This window comes from Siphateles boraxobius, unplaced genomic scaffold (genome assembly GCF_051911475.1).
Source record: "Siphateles boraxobius isolate OS27281-9 unplaced genomic scaffold, OSU_SipBor_1 3, whole genome shotgun sequence".
NCBI classification, from domain to species: domain Eukaryota; kingdom Metazoa; phylum Chordata; class Actinopteri; order Cypriniformes; family Leuciscidae; genus Siphateles; species Siphateles boraxobius.
The window spans coordinates 16,652,064-16,674,550 of NW_027508919.1; the positions used below are offsets into that span (position 1 = coordinate 16,652,064).

Here is a 22,487-nt window from a genome sequence, read left to right on the forward strand (position 1 = left end):
GGATAGCCTACTTGTAATAAAATTACAATTTCGATGCCACTTATTGATTCCTGTGTGTGTGTGTGTGTGTGTGTGTATTTTAATGTAATTTTAAACAATTTTCAAGTGCAAGAAGATGCAAAAGAGAACTCAATTCTGCACTTGCAACATGTGCTGTTTTCTTTGCGCACACATCAAAAGCGCGCACACAGAGATCTGCCTCTCATATAGTTATGTCATGATATAGTCATGATTCTGAATTGAGTTCTCGTACGCGTCTTCTTGTGCTTTAATGCAAACATATACACTAAATGATGTCATAATATAGCCATAAACACAGTCGGTGAATATAAGATATAGTATATAGAATATATAGAATATAAGTGAATGTAAACAGTGTCGAAAGAAAACGCATGTGTAACAGTATCTTGCATACTGCATGAGGTCTTAAAATCCCAGCAGTCCAATAAATATTAACGTTATTCAAAGATCGAAAGAAAAAGAATATCACTCACTGTTCTTGACTGAATAACCTTTGTAACTTTAATAAGGGCTAATATTTATTTTATTTATAAAAAGAAAACTATGCAGTGTTATTTTACATTTGGTTACAATTTCTGTACCTGAACTTTTCAGTTTTATTTATTTGGGATATTGATCATTTGTTTATTTATTTTAATTGTATTACTGTTCACTTGTCTTAAATAATGTTTGAAATGTATATTAGTTAGTCAAGCTGTTCTTGCTGTGGTATTTTCGTTAAAACTTTAGGAAAATGTTCTTTAGGCTGCTGATTTTTGTTCATGGAAATCAGCTGCAACAAAACGTTTTGCCAAAATAGAATAAATATGTTTGATATAAATGTTTGACTAAATGTTTTTACCTTATTGGAATCAAAACTGGGAATAGCTAAGAATCGGAATTGATAAGCTAAATCAGAATCGCTAAAATTCAAGCGATAACCGAAACCCAACCCTAATCATCTCAAAAGCCATTTAGGTGAAATGGAGAATGAATCTGAATACTGACCATCATATCATATTACTGGGCATATTCACAATAAATTGACAATGAAATAGATGATGACAATATAGTAAAATAAAAAATATAGTCACAGTTTTATATGTGAATTTAAATACTTGTATACAGAGAGGTCCAGCAGTCTGTATGTACAGTATGTATATGTACACTTATATATTTATTTTTTTCTTTCCCTTTTTTCAGCCTAATAATTTGAATAATTGTCCCTCTTTTAGTGACAGCAGCTTTTGTCCTTATTTTATTTAGTTTATTTATTCATTTAACATCATCATTTTTATCAAATCTTATATATCAAATCCTATATCTTATATATCAAAACCCTATATCAAATCTTCCATTTCTGGCAAAAAATTTGGAACGTGTTGTGGCTTTGCAGCTACATAGTCATCTTACAGTAAATAATCTTTTTGAGCCCCTTCAGTCTGGTTTTCGAAAATGTCATAGTACTGAGACAGCCTTGGTCAAGGTCACCAATGATCTGTTAATAGCCTCAGATTCTGGTTCTCTTTCTATTCTTATCCTTCTTGATCTTAGTGCCGCTTTTGATACTGTTAATCACAATCTTTTACTCAACCGTCTGGAAACTGTCTTTGGTGTTTCTGAGACTGTTTTAACCTGGTTTAGATCTTACCTCTCGCATCGTAAACAGTTTGTTTGTATGAACGGTTTTCGGTCTGAGATTGGCTCTTTCCGTACGGGTGTTCCTCAAGGTTCAATTCTTGGCCCCTTACTTTTTAGCATTTACATATTTCCCCTCGGACTACTACTAAGATCACTTGGGCTTAATTATCACTGTTATGCAGATGACAGTCAGATTTATATTCACTCTAAGCCTGGTCAAAATCTGGATGTTCCTTTTTTAACACATTGTATTTCTGAGATAAAAACATGGATGTCTCAAAATTTCTTGTGTCTCAATAGTGATGAGACTGAGTTCTTGCTTATTGGCACTCCTCATCAGCTTCGTAAGGCTGGTTAAATAATTTTGAACATAGATGGCTCTGATTTGGAGGCACAGACTAAGTTAAAAAATATGGGAGTTATATTTGATTCTAGTCTGTCCTTTGACTCTCATGTGCGGTACATTGTTAAGAACTCTTTTTTCATCTCAGAAATATTGCCAGACTCGGCTCTATGTTACCCCTCTCGGTGACTGAAAGGCTTATTAATACTTTAGTTTTTTTTGCACTTCTTGCTGGGTTTCCTGAAACCACACTGAACAAATTACAATGTGTACAAAATTCTGCTGCTAGGATCTTGACTGGAATCAGAAGACATTAGCATATTACACCGATTTTAAAGTCTTTGCACTGGCTCCCGGTCAGGTTCCGAGTTGACTTTAAAATCCTTATGCTCACATAAAAGCACTGCATGGTCTGGCACCGCAGTATTTGTCTGCGCTTTTAACTTTTTACACACCCAAGCGTCATTTACGCTCTTCACAAGGTGGTCTATTGGCAGTCCCAAAGACTCGGTTGCGTACTGTAGGGGATAGGGCTTTCTCATCCTATACTCCTAGGCTTTGGAATGCTCTCCCTCCAAATATTAGAGATGCACAGTCTTTAAGTAATTTCAAATCTTTATTGAAAACGCATTTTTTTAGGTTAGCTTTTACTTGACTTTTATTTTATTGTATTTTATTTTTGTTTATTTTATTTTTCCTCTGAGTGTTGTATTTTAAATTTGCTTGTTTTATTATGTAAAGCGCCTTGAGAAGCTGCTTTAAAGGCGCTATATAAGAATAAAGTTATTATTATTATTATTATTATTATTATTCTTTTGTTTTTAAGTTTGCAAAATGAAGCTGGACAAATGAAGATGACAAATGCAGATAAAAAAATTAATTGTTCAACTTGATGCAAATAAAAGGAAAATACTAGGTAAAAAGGGTGGGGGGATGGAGGGTTGAGTAGATGAGAAGGGGCAACGGAAGTGTATTGGGTTTTGGGTACTGGATAGTCCTGAAGAAGGGAATTTTAATTGCATCTGTTGGCTGCTGATAAATACATAATCAGCCCCCCCCTTAATCCTTAATCAGTTCGGTTTTAATGACCACAGTACTGAGCAGCAAGTGCCTCAACACAGAGAAAGAGAGAGAGAGAGAAAAGATGAGACCATAGGTAGAGGGTGAACCAACTCCAGGGTAAGGCTAAGGAGATGCGCTTCCTCTTTAAAAACACATGAAATAGTTTTCAGTTACGTGTCACCTAGCAACAACCTGAACATCCCAGTACTATGATTTAAACAGAAAAGCAAGCAGACGTTATGCTTGATTTGTCATCATGGCAATATGAAAAGCGCCAATCACTAAAAAGCTGTCACTCATTTCAATTTATCGCGATCAAGTTCCACTATAATCAATTAGGCCTAAGCTGAGTGAATCTCTTTATCCCTACATAATGTCTATACTTTGTTTGATATAATTTAACTTATAACTAGAGGACTTGCGAGAGTGGAGAACTCAAAACTGGACAAAAATTGGCTGTCAATGATTTTATCTTTCATCGGCTGGATAAAATTGTTCTGAAAATGATTCCAACGATATTATTTCTCTGTGCCGTTATCGTTATAGCTGCGGTTTGAACTCTGCTATTCTTTAATATTGAAAATGATTTTTAGTACCTTTATTGTTATAGTTATCGTCCTTGGTGAGAATGTGCCTTAAGCCTTACCCAGCATTACACACACTCTGCCTGTGGATGAGACTTGAAAGCAGCTTCGATAGACCTTATCCAGCAGATAAGCAATTGCTCAGCCATCTTTAGCATTTTTTTTTTGTGTGTTTAAACTTCTGTTTTTGCTGTAGCTCTTTTAATTTCTATGGCATTGCTGTCAAAGAGTAATTAGCTGGTGAAGTGGATTTACTTATTGTAGAGTTAAGGAAAGTTAACATGATTGATTGAGCATTGTAATGTTTGAAGTGAATGTCATACAAATGTCAGTAGACCAGCAAGATTTTAAAACGAGCGGTGCATTCATAAATCTGTAAGACCTTACATCCATGCTGTGGAAATACATAGCCTACATAGTCGTGACTCGTAAATATAAATGTAAATCCGAATATATAGATATAAATCTGAATATATATTTAATGTAATTTCACAAACAGTGTCTGTGTCTCTCCTCTATTTGTCAGTGTTCACGAGCAGTAAGCTTTGTGTAAAGCACGTCCTTGCATATTTGGGTGCAAATTAAGAAAAATATAATATCATATATATAACATAATATTATTTTATATAGCCTATATATTCAGATTTATAACTATATATTCAGATTTACATTTATATATTCATAACAAACTTACATATAATTATTTTCTGTTTGGCCCCTCATAATATGTATGTGTATGTGTTTACATGTCCTGTTAGATGTATAAACCTAAAGAGAAATATTTTCAATTAAATTCAAATTGGTCTGTATTGCAAGAATTTTTTCACTCTCAAATTTTGTGCAGACCCTTTAGATCTTTTTTTTTTATTACCTATTATATTTATTTATTTATGTATTATTAATATTTACAAAAACTCATATTATCAAATATCATCTGATAAAGTGAACGTTCAGTTTTGGGTTAAGATGATATTTAGAAGGGCTACATTGACTGTCAATCTGCTCCTAATTTAAACAAAGTTACTTCAAGCCATCAAAACCCCTAGTGAGTTTTCGCCAGCCCGAGCAGACACACCCTACCTCAGAGCAGGATCCTGAAGCCACACTACACCATGTTGCTGTAGACTTTACTGTTAGAATTAAGTCATGCCTTCCACAAGGCATGAAGATGGTCTGTTATCTAAAAGTGACTTGGACAGCCACACAAATAAGCAGTCTCACACCTCAGGCATTTTGTATGGGACCCTGCTGTCTCTAGGGCAACCGTGGAAGGTTTAGGTTTCCTATGGCAACTGTGAAAGAGGACGTCCCTCCCTCCAATCTGTCAGCCAATGAACTGCTATTCTGTGCGCCTTTTGTCAGACCTGAAATGTTCCTTACTAATTATCAGTCCAGTCCATTTAAAAACCAATTAGATTCATCTGATCGATCCATTTCAGTCAATCATAAATGCATTTGCTTAATTATATATTTGGTGTGTGTGTGTGTGTGTGTGTGTGTGTGTGTGTGTGTGTGTGTGTGTGTGTGTGTGTGTGTGTGTGTGTGTGTGAGTGTGTGTGTGTGTGTGTGTGTGTGTGTTTTTAGCATTTTTTCATTCTCATAACACACTCCATGGGAGATATGGAAGTGTGGTATGGAACACTCTCAGAAAAAAAGGTACAACGCTGTCACTGGGGCAGTACCCTGAGATACAAAAGCTAAAATGTACTCATATGTAGGCCTACACTTAAAGTGCTAATATGTGCACTTAAGGTTCTAATATGTACTTTTAAAGTACTAGTAATATGTACCTTGTAACTGTATCAGTAACTGATCTTTTCGCTTTTGTACCTTAGGCTACTGCGCCAGTGACAGCTTTGGAACTTTTTGTCTAAGAGGGAGGAATCCTTTCTTTGGGATACAACTGCATTTTTCATTTCTGTATTTTATATAACTGGCTTAAATAATTTGGTCTTGCATACCACCAGTTAATCAATACACTGGTACAGAAATATAATGAAGTGAATGTGCTCTCACGGTGAAATCCAAATATTCACAAGAACATTGTCATTACTCTATCTGGCCTTTCAGCGTCTCTGCAGGGACCAGCAGTGACCGGTTCATCTCTTTCTAAAAGGCCTCTGGTTATATTGTTCACGCTGAACCTCGAAGAGCTTCATCATCCTCATCCCTCTTGTTGAGCTCAGGATTATTGTCTTGTGGTCAGGGATACAGGCACAGCTCCAGAACAAAGCACGGGCACTCTGGGTCTCAGTTCATGCTGTCTCACCCTCTTAGTCTGAACCCTCTCTCAGTACCTCGTGGCTCAGCGTGCATGTCTCTTTGCTGTGTCTCGGTGAAGAGCTGTCGGTTTGGGAACTCCATGAGCCAACAGCATCATAGATGGAATAACAAGTCCTTGATTCAATAAACGGCAGCTATTCTCTGACATTCATGTCAGAAGTAGCACATATTGTGCTTGAAAAGGAGACAATTAGAGAAAAGTTCGGTGCACTTCTAACTTTACTATATTTTTCTGTTAATATATTTTTATTTTGAAAATATATCTGTTTAAGTCTAATGCTGTCACCCAAAATGAGAAATCCTCATTGTTTTTGTGCCAGAAACACGATTAGGCCTAATTTATAAATTATATAATTGGGTAGTTGAACATATTGCCCCTTTAATTAGCTTCAGTCCATTGCTACGTTTTGCAAAGAGCTTGTAGTGGAGCTAACTACTTTTTCAAATGATTTAAATGTAGATTACTACTTTAAATTATGAATAGCTGTTACATAACAACTTGAGAACGAGATGTCCTCACTGTATCCCTAATGTTTTTTATCTGCAAGTTTTTGCCACTGCTTTATAGAGTTTGCGGAAATGTTAATTTTGTCTGTCTCTGGAAGTTATTTGAGTTAAAAAGGCCTTTTCCTTTTTTTCATTTTCCATTAGGCTTCAAATGTCATGTGCTCCAGAGTTTTCTCTTTTATTGCAGGGTTTCAATCCAGTTGGGCCATTTGAAGCAACATGCCATTGTTTTGTGGTTGTCTGAAATGCGGCTGCCTGGCACAGTGTCTATCTTACACACGCATACACACAGACATTCACAGCAGGGCTATAATTTCCCTGCACATGTGGTTACACTGCCAACGACTCCAGATTTATGTCGAAGTCCCAGTTGAAGCTGCAGGAACACAGTGAAGATTTCGCAGCAGTCCTAGTGTCCACTGGCAATATAACTATTCTGATCAGTCTTTTGGCCCTTTTTATTCTTCTATTCTGCCTCTATTCAGTTTCTTTTTTAGGGTTCATGTCGTCTTTATACATCCCACCAGTAAAATATTATTTTTATGACCTAAAATATACAACTAATCACAATACATGACAATATATTATTAAAACTTATATATTATTGTAATAGTTTAAAATATATATTATAAATATATAGTGTGATGACATGACCTTTTGGAAAATTGACGGCCAAATCAAAAGTGCATAAAATTCACAATGTTGTATAATTTTACATTCCCAGCTAAATCATTGCAAATATATATTTTAATTGCCCAAATCTTGCAGCTATTCAGTGTTACAGCAGCAGTTCAATGACATAGTGATAGCATCAGGACAGACAAGCGCTTTGAGAAAGTCTTTTCACTCCTGCATGGGTTCTTTCAATCAGAAGCCGAGAATTATAGAGGCCTTATCATAAGCCTCAGCGAGCATCAGATTTCATCTCACAATTTACCGTTATTTCTCTAAATGACCTGCTTGAGTTTCTCAGCAGAAGGTCCTTCAATCCTTGTGCCTTAGAATACAGGGCTGAGAAGACATACAAATGACTTATGAGGATATTTGACTTTGAATTAATGATTTACAGTACGGTGACACATTTTGCAAAAGGCAATCATTGCCAATCACAGCTGTCATTGCAAGGATGATGGATGCTGAGGGCTGGGAGACTGTGTGCATGCGTGTGTGTGTGTGTGTGTGTGTGTGTGTACGTCTGAACGCGTGTGTATCATGTGGTAACAGTATGCCATTTGAGTCCTGCTGAGATCAGGGAGATTCACAGGCATGCATGCATGTGATCACCGGCATATGCATGCTGAAATGGTCATGCACTTGCAGCAGTGCCACATCTCATCCGGGGATTAAAGAGTTACGTATATCTGTTACCATAAGAAGAAATTTAGAAAGGTATTCTTACTTCTAGTATGTGTCGATAAATATAAAAATTATTTGGCCATGTACCTTCATTTTTGGTTGTTCTTAACATTTCTAATTATATACTGTGTGTGTGTGTGTGTGTGTGTGTGTGTGTGTGTGTGTGTGTGTGTGTGTGTGTGTGTGTGTGTGTGTGTGTGTGTGTGTGTGTGTGTGTGTGTGTGTGTGTGTGTGTGTGTGTGTGTGTGTGTGGCCTGGTAAACCCTACATTATGGGGTCAAAATGTCCCCATAAGGATGGCAATATTTGAAATCCTTGTTCGTGTGGGGACATTTTTTGGTCCCCATGAGGAAAACAGCTTATAAATCATACTAAGTGATGTTTTTTGAAAATCTAAAAATGCAGAAAGTTTTCTGTGATGGGTAGGTTTAGGGGTAGGGTTAGTGTAAGGGAATAGAATATACAGTTTGTATAGTATAAAAATCATTATGTCTATGGAAAGTCCCCATAAAACATGGAAACACTACATGTGTGTGTGTGTGTGTGTGTGTGTGTGTGTGTGTGTGTGTGTGTGTGTGTGTGTGTGTGTGTGTGTGTGTGTGTGTGTGTGTGTGTGTGTGTGTGTGTGTGTGTGTGTGTCTGAGTTATATTGGCTGACATTATTTATTTATTTATCTTTTTTCCTGAATTTTGCAGACATTCTATATATTAATATTTAAAATGTTTTAATCTTAGAATCTTGTTAAAAATATTCAAGGCACACACATGCACATATCAAGTTTTTTATTTAACTGTTTTTTTTTTTCATTCAAATTTTATAATCTGCAATCAATCAACAATATGATTAAAAACGTCAGCTAAAATGTACATACATTTCAGAATGTTATAATATTTGGTTTGTCCCTCATTTGCTTTAATGACAGAGGTACTCGAGCTGCATGAACTCCACAAGTTTGTGACTTGTCAAGTTGTCACAAGGCCTGATGATCATATTCAGCTTAGTGTCAAGCTTTAGTGGAAATAAAAACATCTGACTATGGCTTGGTTCAAAAAATGAGGTATTAATGAAGTCTAATTCTGTTCTACTTGAAACTAGGAACAAACATTTTTGTTTTTTGTCTGTGTTAAATCAAGGCCTATAAATATGGTATATCAAGTGTTGAGCCGTGGTGCTTATACTGGCAAGACAAGTTCAATCCTGGCTTGCAACATCCTTAATCCCATTCCCTCTTTGTCTCCCTGTTATTTCCTCTACTATAAATACCATGGCAATGATCTCATGTTGACTCTTATTACTGTCTCTCTTTCTTTCTGCCAGTGTGTGGCTGTGATTTGGCACATTCCGGATTCTTCCAGAAGAGTGGCGAGTACATCTGCACAACAGACTACCAGCGCCTGTACGGGACAAAATGTGACAGCTGTGGGGACTTTATCTCAGGGGAGGTGGTCTCTGCACTGGGCCGCACATATCATCCACAGTGTTTCGTCTGCAGTGTGTGCAGGTGAGCCCTCTACTACTGAGACTACTAACATGTCATTATGGAAATGCATCCATCAGACAGATTAAACTTGAGGGAGCTCTGGTTGGATGCTGGTAATTGATGCTCATTTACTAATGTGCTGAAGACTGAAACTCATTAAATCACCCGCTGACAGCTATATGCACCCCCACTCATCTATAAACTAAGCAATTATACCACATTTCGTTCCGGTCTTCTAATTTCATCAGCCAAGCAATGTTCCAAGACAGCTGGTATTTATATAATTGTATGACAATTTTGTGACAATTCCGTGAAAGTCTGTGACAAGAAAAAGAGTTCAAAATTAAGGAATGTTTTCGGTTTAACTGAATTTAAAGGGTTTGATGGACCACAAGTAAAAAGTGGGAAGGCAAAGGTAAACTCTTGAGTTCTTATGCCACATTCTCTCGCTTTCAGTCCGGTAAAAGTAATTTTTTTAATTAACCTTCCAAATAGTGAGAACATTTGCATTGTGATTTTGCTCATCATATTTTTTTTCTGCATTTCTGATGATCATTTATCTTTAGTAGATGATTTGTGTGTCTTTAATTTGATTTACTCATGTCAGATATTAAAAAAGCAGGGTCAGACTAAAGTTCTTGTGATTTAATGCACTTCTCTTGACTACATTGCTCTGGAGAGTATAATACCACAAGTGGAGAAGGAGCGATCAATGCAGAACTGAGCAGGATATTGTAACATGAGTCCATGCGGAAGAAAGTTGAGGTTTGGGGCTCAAAATATGCAATAGTGCCCAGAAAGTAAGCAGAGAAGGGAGAAAAAGTGTAAATGGAGATGCTGCTGCGGTGAATATTTGCCTCACGGAATGAAAGGAGCAGATAAAGTTAAAGGCAGCGGCGGAAAAGCACCATCTTTTGTCCTTCATGTATGGCCTGTTCTCAGACAGACAAATTCCCTGCTGGGCTGTAGTGGATTTGTTGGAGAGCTGTGAGTTTAGCTGCTAATGTGTCTCTGTTATGTCCCATTTGTAATTACAGTGTGTTTGGTCTGTTCTGATCTTCAGGAAATTAGTTCCACTAAATAACTTCTCCTCTCCTCTTTTAGTTCATTAGCACACCAAAAGAGAGCACACCGCTTGATGAATTTATGTGGGTAGGAAAAAGCATTTTCACGGAGGACTGGGATTGCTTTGTTGGACTGCGTTGCCAATTGGGCTACTAAATGGCCCAATGGGATGCTCTTGGCAGGAGTAACCTAAACATTTATCGGCCTGACCAAGAAGTAAACAGTCAACGGGAGAGCTAGATTATGTTACATTTAATATTTAGACCATCTGTGTGGAGACCAAGCTCTAGATTTAGTGGGCTACTGTCCCAGTAGTGCTGTCAGTTATAATTCAAAAGTCATGTTACAGCCCTCAGCAATATATTGAATACTTTTGATGCCAGTGCAACTCATATTTCTGTAAGGCATTATAGGCCTTTAATTTATTTCATTCATTTAATTTTATTTTGAGGAACTGTTGCAGTTTACAAAGATGGATGCTTGATTGTTTTACATTTATTTAACTGCAAAAAAAAGCTTTTCAGTACACCATACATTTACTTTGCAAAATTGTACAAAAAATGGCAAAATGACAAATCATATTGTCGAATAAAAGAGGTCTTATTATCTTAATCAATTTGGTTCCCTAATGAAATCCATCTTGATTCGTATGTTTTCCTTTTCATACATATTTTACTTATCAATTCAAAATATTAAGTGTAGGGAAGCCAACCAGTTGGAGTGGAAAAGGGAAATGACGTGCTGTACAAAAAGTTGATGCAAAATCCAAAATGGTGTTTTATTGGAAGGTGCTAAAATATTTACAGTGCAGGAGAAAACAAAAATAAATAAAAACTGTACAAAAAGAAAAGAAAACCGCAACAATGTGCTAATTTTGGCTAAACCAAATGGCCCAATGTTCACAACACTGCTCAGTATTCAATTTCTCTGAGTTCACAATCAGAACTGAAATTCTTTCATCCAGCAAGCCTATTTATAGGCTGAAGCCCCGCCTATAGGGCATACCAACCACAGGTACAAACGAAAACGTTTGTACCAATCAATTTAAATAATATAAACACCCAACACAACTCTTAAACCTCCAAAACAGCTAAAACCACAAAAATTAACAGAGAAAGAGTTTAACAACAAATTATATGGCAAACACAACTGTTTCTAACTCCCCCCTCCTCTGACATCCCACCAAAATGGTATCTTCCACAGGAAGTGATGTGGCTGTTACTATAAAAAACAGTTTAACCTGGATTGTGGGTTTGGTTGTACAGAGTGTGAACCGGGAAGTTTAACTGCAATAAGGTTTGTGGAAGATATGTGGAAAAATAAAGGTAATTATCATATGAATTATTGTGTGTTTCTGGCATTCTGTTCTTTTAGAAAAATAATGACAAACTTAAAGAAAAACTATAAAGAGTTGAAAATTATAACAAAATACAGCAGTAACAAACTTTAGACTGAACAAAACAAAAAATCCATAACACCTTCCTGATGTGTACACAGATGTTAATATTGCCGGCAATGCACAGTATCAGTGAAATGGGTGTATGTTTGTAAGTCCAAGTTTATAGAGTCACCAGGTTAACCTGTGACATTAAGAAAATATTTTTTTATGTGCAAATTTCAAGAATTGTTTAAGAATTTAAGAAGTTTCTTAAACTGGAGTGCACAGGGTAATTGTTCTGTCCTGAAAGAGTCACGATATTGTGTTCGTGGACTGAATAAAAGCAGCAAAGCACGAAAACTGTAAATTTTTAAAGAGCAGGAAAAGCTGACAATGCTGGGTGTGTGTCTGGAGGGAGTGTGATGTGGCGGTAATGCCAAGGTCGCGTAAAGACTGCACGGAAAGACACGCACAGAGCCTCATGAGGAAGCCCACACAGTTTTCACATACAAATATAGAATGAAGTAGGTTGTGTGAAAGAGGGGGCCTAAAATACAGAGACAGAGAGAATGAAGGAAATGAAAAAGTAAGAGTAAATCCCGAGACCCTGCTCTCATTGGCTCCAGGCTAGGGGTGACGTGCTATACCGGTATCGACGATAACCGCGGTATTCAAAACATGAAATATCAATATCTTGTAAGGGTGTGACAATATATTGCGATATCCGTTATTTAAATGAATAGTACACATATGATAATATGACAAGTAAATAATCCAGCGGCAGTACCTGGTTGACAAGTACAATAGGTGGCGGTATTGCACCTTAACGCTGCCATCTGTCATAAATCATGTCGTCTGATAAGACATTATGGGAGTTATTTAGATTTTGAGAAAATTACTCGTTAGACACCCCAGTCTGCAGGACATGCCGATCAACAGTGAGCACAAAAGGGGGCAATAGCCTACCACCAACCTGTTCACCCTCCTCCGCATCCATCATCCTGCGGATTTGGCCACTATACAGAGAGTAAGTCACAAATATTTTGCTAGTCCTGTAATGGGAAATGTCCCACTAACCGGTCAACTGCTGACGCCTTTCTGTGTTTTGTTATATTTACATCCCTTGATGCTTTTAGTGTGCTCATTCGGATAAAAGATTAAGGATGTTTACTTTAAATATCTTTAGAGAGGAATATTTTTGTTGTATTATTATCCAAAATAGGGCGATGTGAGCTTTATGGAGCATTAAACTCTCATTTGTAATTTGTTTCATTTATACTCTACACTCATTCTGTGATAAGGAGCCACATCAGTTAAGTTATTTCAATACTCGACTGACGCTATAACACGATTTTGGAGTAAAACATGCTGTTATTCTCATAAATTGTACTTTGACGCTGTGCTAAACTAAAAACAGTTAGCATTTTAGGCTCCACTGAATTAATTCATATAGCATGGTCTTAAAAATGTTGCATAAATCTCAGAATTTGATCATTGATTTAATTAATTCTGACGTTATGACAACAAGCTGCCAAATGTTTTTGTTTTTTTAAATGAGTCTACAATGTTTGAAATCTAAAGGGTTTATGAACTATGTATTTTAATTTGGGTATGCCATTTGTTCGATTTGGATTCCAAATGGGGATGCTGCTTAAGTTAAGGTATTAGTTGTGTTGTTAAAGTTTATTTATTCTGTTGAACTTGACAGTATTTACACTCTCCTGGTTATTTCTTAGGCAGTGTCAAAGAAGCCAGAAAAAGCCAGAGTATGGAATAGTGTGATTCATTGGCTAAAAAAAGAAAGCAAAACACAAAATAAGCAAAGTAAAGGTTAATCTGACTGATAACATTGCTTGTTTTTTCAAGGTTTCTTTAGTTTAGATATCATGATATATCGTTACAGTGAATTATTTTGGCCACGATAACCATGATGTGAAAAATCTGATATTGTGACGGCCCTAGCTCCAGCTATTCTGAAACACTGGAGAAACTAAAGGAATTATTCCACCCATGTGTCTGACACAGGCTTTGTAAGTGCTTCGGTTGTCTGCCCACTTCCCTGTCATCTTTCACTCTTGATTTCAAAGACATCTTTGTGTGTGGTCTCAATACTGGAGGAGTTTGTCATGCCATACTTCACATAGCCCAGTGAACAGTGTGTTGTTGTGAGTGTTTATGTACAAATGTGACACTGCACCATGCAGTATTAAGTACACAAATGCTACATTTCCAGCTGAAAACCAAAAAGTGCTTAATAGTATATCATCTTGACATTAATCTTAATTTAATAATTAATAATAAATAAAAACGTGTTCTTAGTAAATTTAAAACTTTTTAATATACCGTAGACAGTGGCGGTGTGACAGAAATAAAACAGGATCTGTTTTTAAAGGACCTGTTCTGTAATCTTATAAAGTGGCAGAGCTGGTGTTCCTCTAAGGTCATGGTTTAATGTAAATGGATTGTTTCATAATTGCTGCATTAGTAGAGGAATAGTCTACTGTAATAGGATTTGTCTCGTAGTGTAGAAGCTTCCAGTGATGCTGATTACTGAGCAGATAAAGTAGTGCTGTGGACACAATGGATTATGCGAACTGTCATGAGACATACGGTCATGTGCTCTAAAGAGACACATGCGTTTATCAACATAAAGCATGATCTATTCACCATAAACAGAATCTAAGCTTATGTATACAGTGGAACATAGCCTTGTTCTTGGTTTGCAGAGGCGTTTGGTAAAAGATTAGGAAGAATGTTGAGGAATAGCCCAAAGACCATCTTAAACTACAATGAATTTCCAGATGGTCCAGGTTGGATTATACTGGACTCTCTGGTGGATCAGCAAAGCAATGTTGCTCACCAGCAAAACTAATATGAGTAGAGATCCCACATTGAACTTCCTTATATATCCCAATACTCAAACATTTCATTACAGAATGTGATACAAGTCACTTTGACCCTTTATTTCAGTGATGCTTGTTTCTTGAGAGTGTCTGAAGGGAAGACAGCATTAGTGAGAGCTGGGTCGTCATTACAGGCCGTCATCTGTGCTTGATGCTTTGTGGGTAATGAGGCCTTCTTCAACTCTATTTGAGGTTTAATGTTACCTGAACCCACTGTTCTGCTCTTTATTATTTGTAAATCCTTATTTGGTTGGCTCCCATGACCATACCTGTCAATGACCATACAGGATTTTCATTATAAGACATTTATGCTTCAGTTTAAATTTGGGGTCAGTAAGATTTTTTTTTTGCATATATTTTAAAATGTAATTTATTCCTGTGATGGCAAAGCTGAATTTTCAGCATCATAACTCCAGTCTTCAATGTCATATGATCCTTATAAATCATTCTAATATGCTGATTTGGTGCTCAAGGAACATTTCTTATTATTATTACAAATGTTGAAACAGTTCTGTTGCTTAATATTTTTTGTGGAACCGGGATACTTTTTTTAATGGATTTCTTTGATAGATTGAAAGTTCAAAACAACAGCATTATTTGAAAAAGATTTTTGTAACATTGTAAACGTCTTTGTCTTTACTGTCACTTTTGATAATTTAAATGTGCACTTAAACCTTAATCTTGCAATGTATTAGCAATTTGGTGGTGTGCGTGTAGATCAGGTTTTGCATACTTTGTGGGAACCTGACAATACTTTTCTCTACTATGTAATTTAGTCTTCATTGTAAGCGTTCCGAATTTATTTGATAATCTTTTATTTATTTATCAGCATTATCTTTATGCTATGGTTCACCTATGTGTGTGTGCTATGTTAATGACATGTTATCTGTCTGTGTTTCCCTCTCTAGGAAACCTTTTCCAATCGGGGACAGAGTGACGTTCAGGGGTAAAGAATGTGTCTGTCAGCAATGTTCCCTCAAGCTGGTTAATTCCAATGAGCCAATCAAAATCCATGGGCCCAGTCGTAAGTCTCTCCTCTAAATTTACATTTGCATAACATGTGGTCTGCATGTGTGTATGTATGTGTGTGGCCTGATAAACTCAATACCCACAAAGTTGGCAATATCCAAATTGTGGGGAAATGTTTTGGCCCCCATGAGGAAATAAGCTGGAAATAAAAAATGTAAAAATGCAGACAGGTTTATGTGATGGGTAGGTTAAGTAGTATAGTTAGTGTAGGGGGATAGAATATACAGTTTTTACAGTATAAAAAAAAATCTTTATCCATAAAACATGAAAACACAACGTGTGTGTGTGTGTGTGTGTGTGTGTGTGTGTGTGTGTGTGTGTGTGTGTGTGTGTGTGTGTGTGTGTGTGTGTGTGTGTGTGTGTGTGTGTGTGTGTGTGTGTGTGTGTGTGTGTTTGTGTGTTTATTCATTATTTTCAATTTCTTGAGTCTTTTCAGCAGACTTTTTTCTAAAGGCCCAGGAGCTACAACCCTCCATAATGCTGTACTGTCCTGCATGTCTCTGAGGGGAGAGGACAGACCCCTGTTCAACAGATTAGAGTGTGTGTGGTGTCTGGGTAAACAGAGGCAGAACACTGTGATGTTTTATAAAGGCCAGAGGTGAAGAGCGTATGAGATCTGTTTGCTCTTTGGTTGAACAAATGTAGAGAGTCTGAACATGCCTCGGACATTTCTGCTATGCACTCTTTCCCATTTTGTAAATTGGATAAAATGTTAATGTTTTTTTAAAGATGGGAATCGCCTTACTTTTCTTTTATCACAATTAAGTCAACATAATAGTGTATAACATAATAATTTTGAAAATTTAACTACTTTGGTTTTAATGAATGGTCCCATTTTTGCCATGTCACCTGAAATAACGAAAACATCAGAAACTGATTTAATATTAAATATTTCAGGTTTTCCTTAATTTTTTCTTTCTTTAATAAAAGTGTTAAAAACAATTAAATATTTTTTTTTATAAAATTATAGAAATCAATATAATACTACATTTTTAGATGATGGTTACAACAAATATAATTATCAAAATTACCTTTAGGAGCCGGTTGCATAATCATAACCACTATGTAAAGACTGCTTCTTAAGAACTACTTTGACCAACTAACAATTAGCCAAAAGGTAATCAGTCCTACTTTTCAGATTCAAATTAGACCAATCTAGCTTTTTATTTAACCGACTTAAAAACAAAAGGTTAATGCCAGTCTTGAAGAAAAACATTACGATGACTATCTTTTAAGACTAGTCCAAGCAGTTTATGCAATTGTCATTGTGCTAATAATCTGGTCAAGCTCTGCCTGATTATACTTCTGAAAGTCTGGCAAACCCTTTTATAAAAAATACTTCTTTAAATGACAACAAAAGCATACTCATTTGTTTTTCAAGTTGCTTCATAAAAGATCCTGCAGTGCATAACAAGAATGATCTGTTATATGTTCCACTTCAACTCTTGAATCACAGCTTCTACAGGGAAAAGGAGGAAAGAAATGGTTGGAATAGAAGTGTGAAAGTGTTCTGTAATACCCGTCTAAAGATTGATCTGATTGATCAGACAGGTAAACTGAAAAATCTGAGCTGTGGGTTAGGATTGCAAACACTCTAAACATAGCTGAACATCTTCCAAATAAAAACAAATGATGCACTGACCTTTTAGTGCTCAAAATTCTGTTGCAGTCATACATCATGCTGCCCTACACAGCCTACACAGCTCAATAAAGTATGTGTGTATATATGATTTAAAAAAAGAAAAAAACTAAACCTAACCTTCATAACAATTGTTGATATGTATCTCATGTGCTTTTTATAAACCTGTCAAGTCCGTCAGGACACAGGAAAGACGTATGAGCCTAAAGTCCATTATATAACCTCTCTTCCCCTCCTCATGAGTCGTGACTCTTTTTAGACTGTGCAGGTTGTAAGGAGGAGATCAAACAGGGTCAATCTCTGCTGGCGTTAGAGAAACAGTGGCACGTCAGCTGCTTCAGGTGTCAGACCTGTGGCCTGGTCCTGACCGGGGAGTACATCAGCAAGTGAGTGACCACTGCTTCTGTTGACCTGTTGGCTTTCTTTCAACCACACTTCACACACATTGTGTTGCACAAAGCAGTCTGTTGCTCATGTTTAAAACCACATTAACTCTGCTCATTTAAAAATAGTTAATCACTAATATTTACACATTCAGTTCCAAAAATAGGCCTTCAAAATAATAGGCCTGTGTATCATTTTTATATGTGGATCATAAATGTAGAATTCTTAGTTTAGGCATTTTGTGTGAACACTTTCACTCACTCTATAAACACTACAGTAAAGTCACGTGAGACTGTAATGGCTGCTGGAAATTCAGCTTTGGCATCACAGAAATAAATTACATTTTAAAATACATTGAAATATAAAACAGTTATTTTCAATTGTATTTCAACAGTATTTCTCAGTTTTTGCTGATATTTTTGATCAAATAAATGCAGCCTTGGTGAGCATAAGAGACTTCTTTCAAAAATCTTACCAACCCCAAACTTTTGAAAAGTAATGTGGATTTATATTTATATTTATATGTGTGTCTCTCCAATTCTGAGGTGCTCAGGATAGATTTATAGCATTAATAAAAAAGTCTAAAAGTTCATAGTTTTCTGGTTTTGTAAAACCTACACACCTGTGTTTTATTTTTGGGAACAGTATAAGAATGTGTTCATTCATGTGAGTCTTGTTTTGCATGCAGAGATGGCATTCCTTACTGTGAGTCAGACTACCATGCCCAGTTTGGGATAAAGTGTGAAACATGCAACAGATACATCAGTGGACGTGTGCTGGAGGTGAGTCTACATCCTGCCTACTTACATTCGGCCATTAGACCAGTGTCCAACAGACCCCCCAACCTGGACTCTGCGACATTACACTGCGCAACATCACACTGCCATTCAAAAGTCTGGGGTTAATCATGTTATTCAACCTGGACACATTAAATTGATCAGAAGTGACAGTATATAGACATTTATAATGCTACAAAAGATTTATATTTCAAATAAATTCTGTTCTTTTGAACTTTCTATTCCTCAAAGTATCCTGAGAAAAGGGTGCTGAAAATTCAGCTTTACCATCACAGGAATACATTATATATTGCATTATATTAAAATAGAAAATGGTTATTTTAAATTGTAATAATATTTAACAATATTACTGTTTCTACTGCACTTTTCAATCAATGCAGCCTTGATTAGCATAAAAGACATCTCTCTAAAACATATAAAACAATAATTATTAGAAATGTCATGAAAGTTTCATTCTTGTCCACACACACCTGTAATACCTTTGTGGAAACTGTCATGATTCTGCCATCATGTCTTTTGATTTCTCTGGTCTTGTGGCAGAATCATGACAGATCCATGTTTTGTGTACAAGCACATGGCCTTTTGCTTGGGCCATGTGCTTGTGTTGTCTTGTTACGTAACTCCGCCCCCTTGTTATCCTCGTCTTGTCATTATTGTCTAGTCAGTTTCACCTGTCCTCGTCATTAGTGTTCCCTATTTAATCCCCTTGTGTTTGCTGTCCTGTGTCGGTTCATTGTGTCAAACAATGTGTGTATCATTTGCCGTGCTTATCTTACCTGTGAGTATTTTGTGGAAGGTTGTGTCGTTGTGAATATTTTTATTAGTATAGTTTGTTTCCGTACAGTCATAATCTAGTCTTGTCAGTCTAAGTTTCCCTGTCTGTATTTTGCCCCCTCGTGGGTTTTGTTTTCTTGTTTGTTACCAATAAACCTTGTTCATTGCACTCTGTCTGCATTTGGGTTCACCTCCTGCATCCACATAAACAGAAACCCTGTAGAAAACACTGGAGCTGAGCAATTGACTCATACACACATATAGTAGTTCTTTGTGATGAGCGACTTGTTTTTGACTCGAACTCTGCTGAATAGACAGTGATTGCGTTTGTTATACCTGAACACGAATTGATCCATCAAGTGGGCCTGGCAAGAAGCCTCCGTTATAAAAAGATCAAGGGCTAAATACGAGGAGATGGATTAAGAAGCCTAGACAGACAGGGAATAAAACCACCATTTGAAGCACTCTTCCCTTAGACATACATCATTTTTCTCTCTAAACCCTTTCAACATTTATGGTTAACAGATGGCAAATAATACACCTTGGAGGGACGAGTAGAGAAGGCTTTGAGAGAATAAAAAAGTGAGGCCAGCATCACTCTTATTGTTTCTGATATTTATAGCTTTCTCCTAAATGTAATGCGGCTCCTACCATATAGTAGCTTACCGTTTGAGCTATGGACTTGATGCTATGATCAAACCTACAGTTTCTCCCGGCAGATGATAACATGGCATAGTCCAACACACCTAGCAACCACTCACAACACCTTAGCAACCTCATAGACTCTTTAGCAACATGGTTGAAACCAACTTCTGAGCAAGTTTTTTTTTTTTATGGACAAACACTGCTTGATAGATAGATAGATAGATAGATAGATGAATGATGGAAGTAATGAAGAGCCAGTTTACCTCCCCAGTGGCTCATCCTTCAGAGGAAGGGCCTAATACTCTGGTCTTTGATGCTTCATAAGCAAGAATGATTCTTTTGGCAGGTACCCCTGGCACCCTTTCTTTTGTTGATTTGCTATTTTCTGTGACACTACTGAACAGGGTCGTAGAGTCATGGAGTTAGAGAGAGAGACAGAGAGCGTGAGAGAGAGACTTTGAGTAATCTGACTGCCACAGGGGAAGAGAAACATGATGAGGTAGTTTACATACAAATAAGAAAGGAGATAATTTGCCAGCCGAGAGTTCAAAAGCTGATGAAGCTTAATGCTAATACACACCACATTTGAAAAGAATTTGTGTGAGATTGTGTACTCACACAAACTAACTCATTCCTGTCGCTCTGTTAGCTCTGATCCCAGTCAGAGTGGCTGGTGTGAAGTGCTCCGTGTTCCAGCGAGAGCTCAAGTCAGGTTATTTATAGCTAGTGGGACACAGGCTGATTTATCTTTATCTGCCTGTTTGATTTGCACTCATTCCCCCTGGGAGACACCTAGTGATACCACATGCCTCTGAGCACTTAGAAACTGACAGCTTGCTGATTCCTGGAGCAATGACAGCATACACTATGTCTCTAACTCATAAACTGGCCTTCTCTTGCCACCTGCTCTGTGCCTCCTGTCCAGTACAACCCTTTTTTTCTGGACTTCCCAATGAGACAACATTTGGTGTATTTGCAATATTTGTCTATAGATAGCAACTGTCATACTAGCCTAAACACTTCTTGCATTTTAGATGCATTGTGTGCAGTTAATTTTTCTGTTTTTGTTCTTCTAATAGTTCCAAATGAAGCCACATAATAATTACTGTCTCTGAGCAACACACAGTAATTCCTGAAAGAATAAGTGTTTTTGAACAAATCATTTAAGTTGACTAATTTGACTCATTCATAAAGACGGTAGTTTCTGAATGAATCTGAATAAATTAACAAATCAATTTAGAGAATGAATTAAATTACTTACTCATAAAGAGAGTCACATGTTTTGTTCCTGAAGGAATCAGCGTTTTAATTGAATCTTGAGTGACTTATTCAGTTACTCATTCAGTCAGTCACATATTTCTTTACTAAATGAATCCGTTGCATGAATTTCAATTGATTAAATTATGAAATGAATGTTTTGTTCATGAATGAATCAGTGTGAACGTGAATGAACAAATAGTTTTAGCTGATTGCTTTAGCTGAACAAATTGTGAAGTTGATTCAGTGACTCCTTCATAAAGACACTCACATGTTTCATTTCTGAATAATTTCCAATTAATCAGTTTTGAACAAATCAGTGACTCGTTCATAAAGACAGTTACATGTGTTGTTCCTGAATGAATCATTTTTTTTAATAAATATGATTAAATGAATCACTCATAAAGACTTCACTTGTCACATAACATTCTTTGTTACATTCTTTCAACTGTTATATCAGCACTGTTAGAACGCTGCTCGACCAATCAGATTCAGGGACTGGAACTTACTCTTATATAATTATAATCATAATACATAAATATTTCTTTTAGATTTGATGTACAGTCGAAACATGCTTTGTTGCATTATTTTCCTGTTATCATTGTAAAGCTGCTTTGAAACAATCTGTATTGTAAAAAGCTATACAAATAAATGTGACTTGACTTGACTTTGGGGGCATCATCTTAATCTCATTTTGTCCCCTTTTCTCAACTAACTCTAAAGAAACTTTGTAAATGTTAAAAATTCTCTGCAGTTCCATCAACAAACACTCCTTGTTTTAAATGTCCCAGAGGAACAGTTCTCTCAATTACTGATTTGTGGCACTGAAGGATCTCTGTAAGCTTTAAAAGTGTGTATGGTGAGCAAGAGAGTCATTAAACGTCTGTGGAGCTTAAATGAGTCTTGAACAGTATTAAAACAGCAATAAAGGTAGGAGTGCTCTGTTGGTTAATATGGTATAGTAATAATAAATGCATTTAAAAGTCACTGTTGAGACAAGCATGCGTTTACAGTGTTTATTGCGCTCAGATAATGGGTTCCATAGGTGGAGATTTTATGTGCTTTTACGTGTGGTTTTAAAATCCTCTATCCTCTGACATTTTGTCCCTTTATTTCTCTGTCTAGGCTGGTGGGAAGCACTACCACCCCACTTGTGCTCGCTGTGCCCGGTGTCAGATGATGTTTACAGAAGGAGAGGAGATGTATCTCACAGGTGAGGAGAGGTTAAAAAGGCCAACAGCTGGCACTTTCCATGAATAGGATGCAACATTGAAGCTTGAAACTCTTCCAAATAAGGCCTTTTTTTATTTTAACAAATGCTCAGTGAAAGATGCTTAACTTTCAGAAAAAGCTGATTGT

General features: G+C 36.6%; 1 protein-coding gene across 6 annotated transcripts in view; it reads left to right on the top strand.

Annotated features, from left to right (window-relative positions):
- Positions 1 to 22,487, top strand: part of ablim3 (actin binding LIM protein family, member 3) — a 66,339-nt gene that overhangs the window by 21,377 nt on the left and 22,475 nt on the right. For all 6 annotated transcript variants that reach the window (XR_013210376.1, XR_013210377.1, XR_013210378.1 and 3 more), the window contains exons 3-7: positions 9,095 to 9,278; positions 15,512 to 15,627; positions 17,531 to 17,657; positions 18,344 to 18,437; positions 22,254 to 22,341. Coding sequence is in view for 1 of the 6 variants with exons in the window: in XM_077248018.1 (XP_077104133.1) it covers positions 9,095 to 9,278; positions 15,512 to 15,627; positions 17,531 to 17,657; positions 18,344 to 18,437; positions 22,254 to 22,341 (609 nt within the window). In the remaining 5 variants the exon portion in view is untranslated. The remainder of the gene's footprint in view (positions 1 to 9,094; positions 9,279 to 15,511; positions 15,628 to 17,530; positions 17,658 to 18,343; positions 18,438 to 22,253; positions 22,342 to 22,487) is intronic.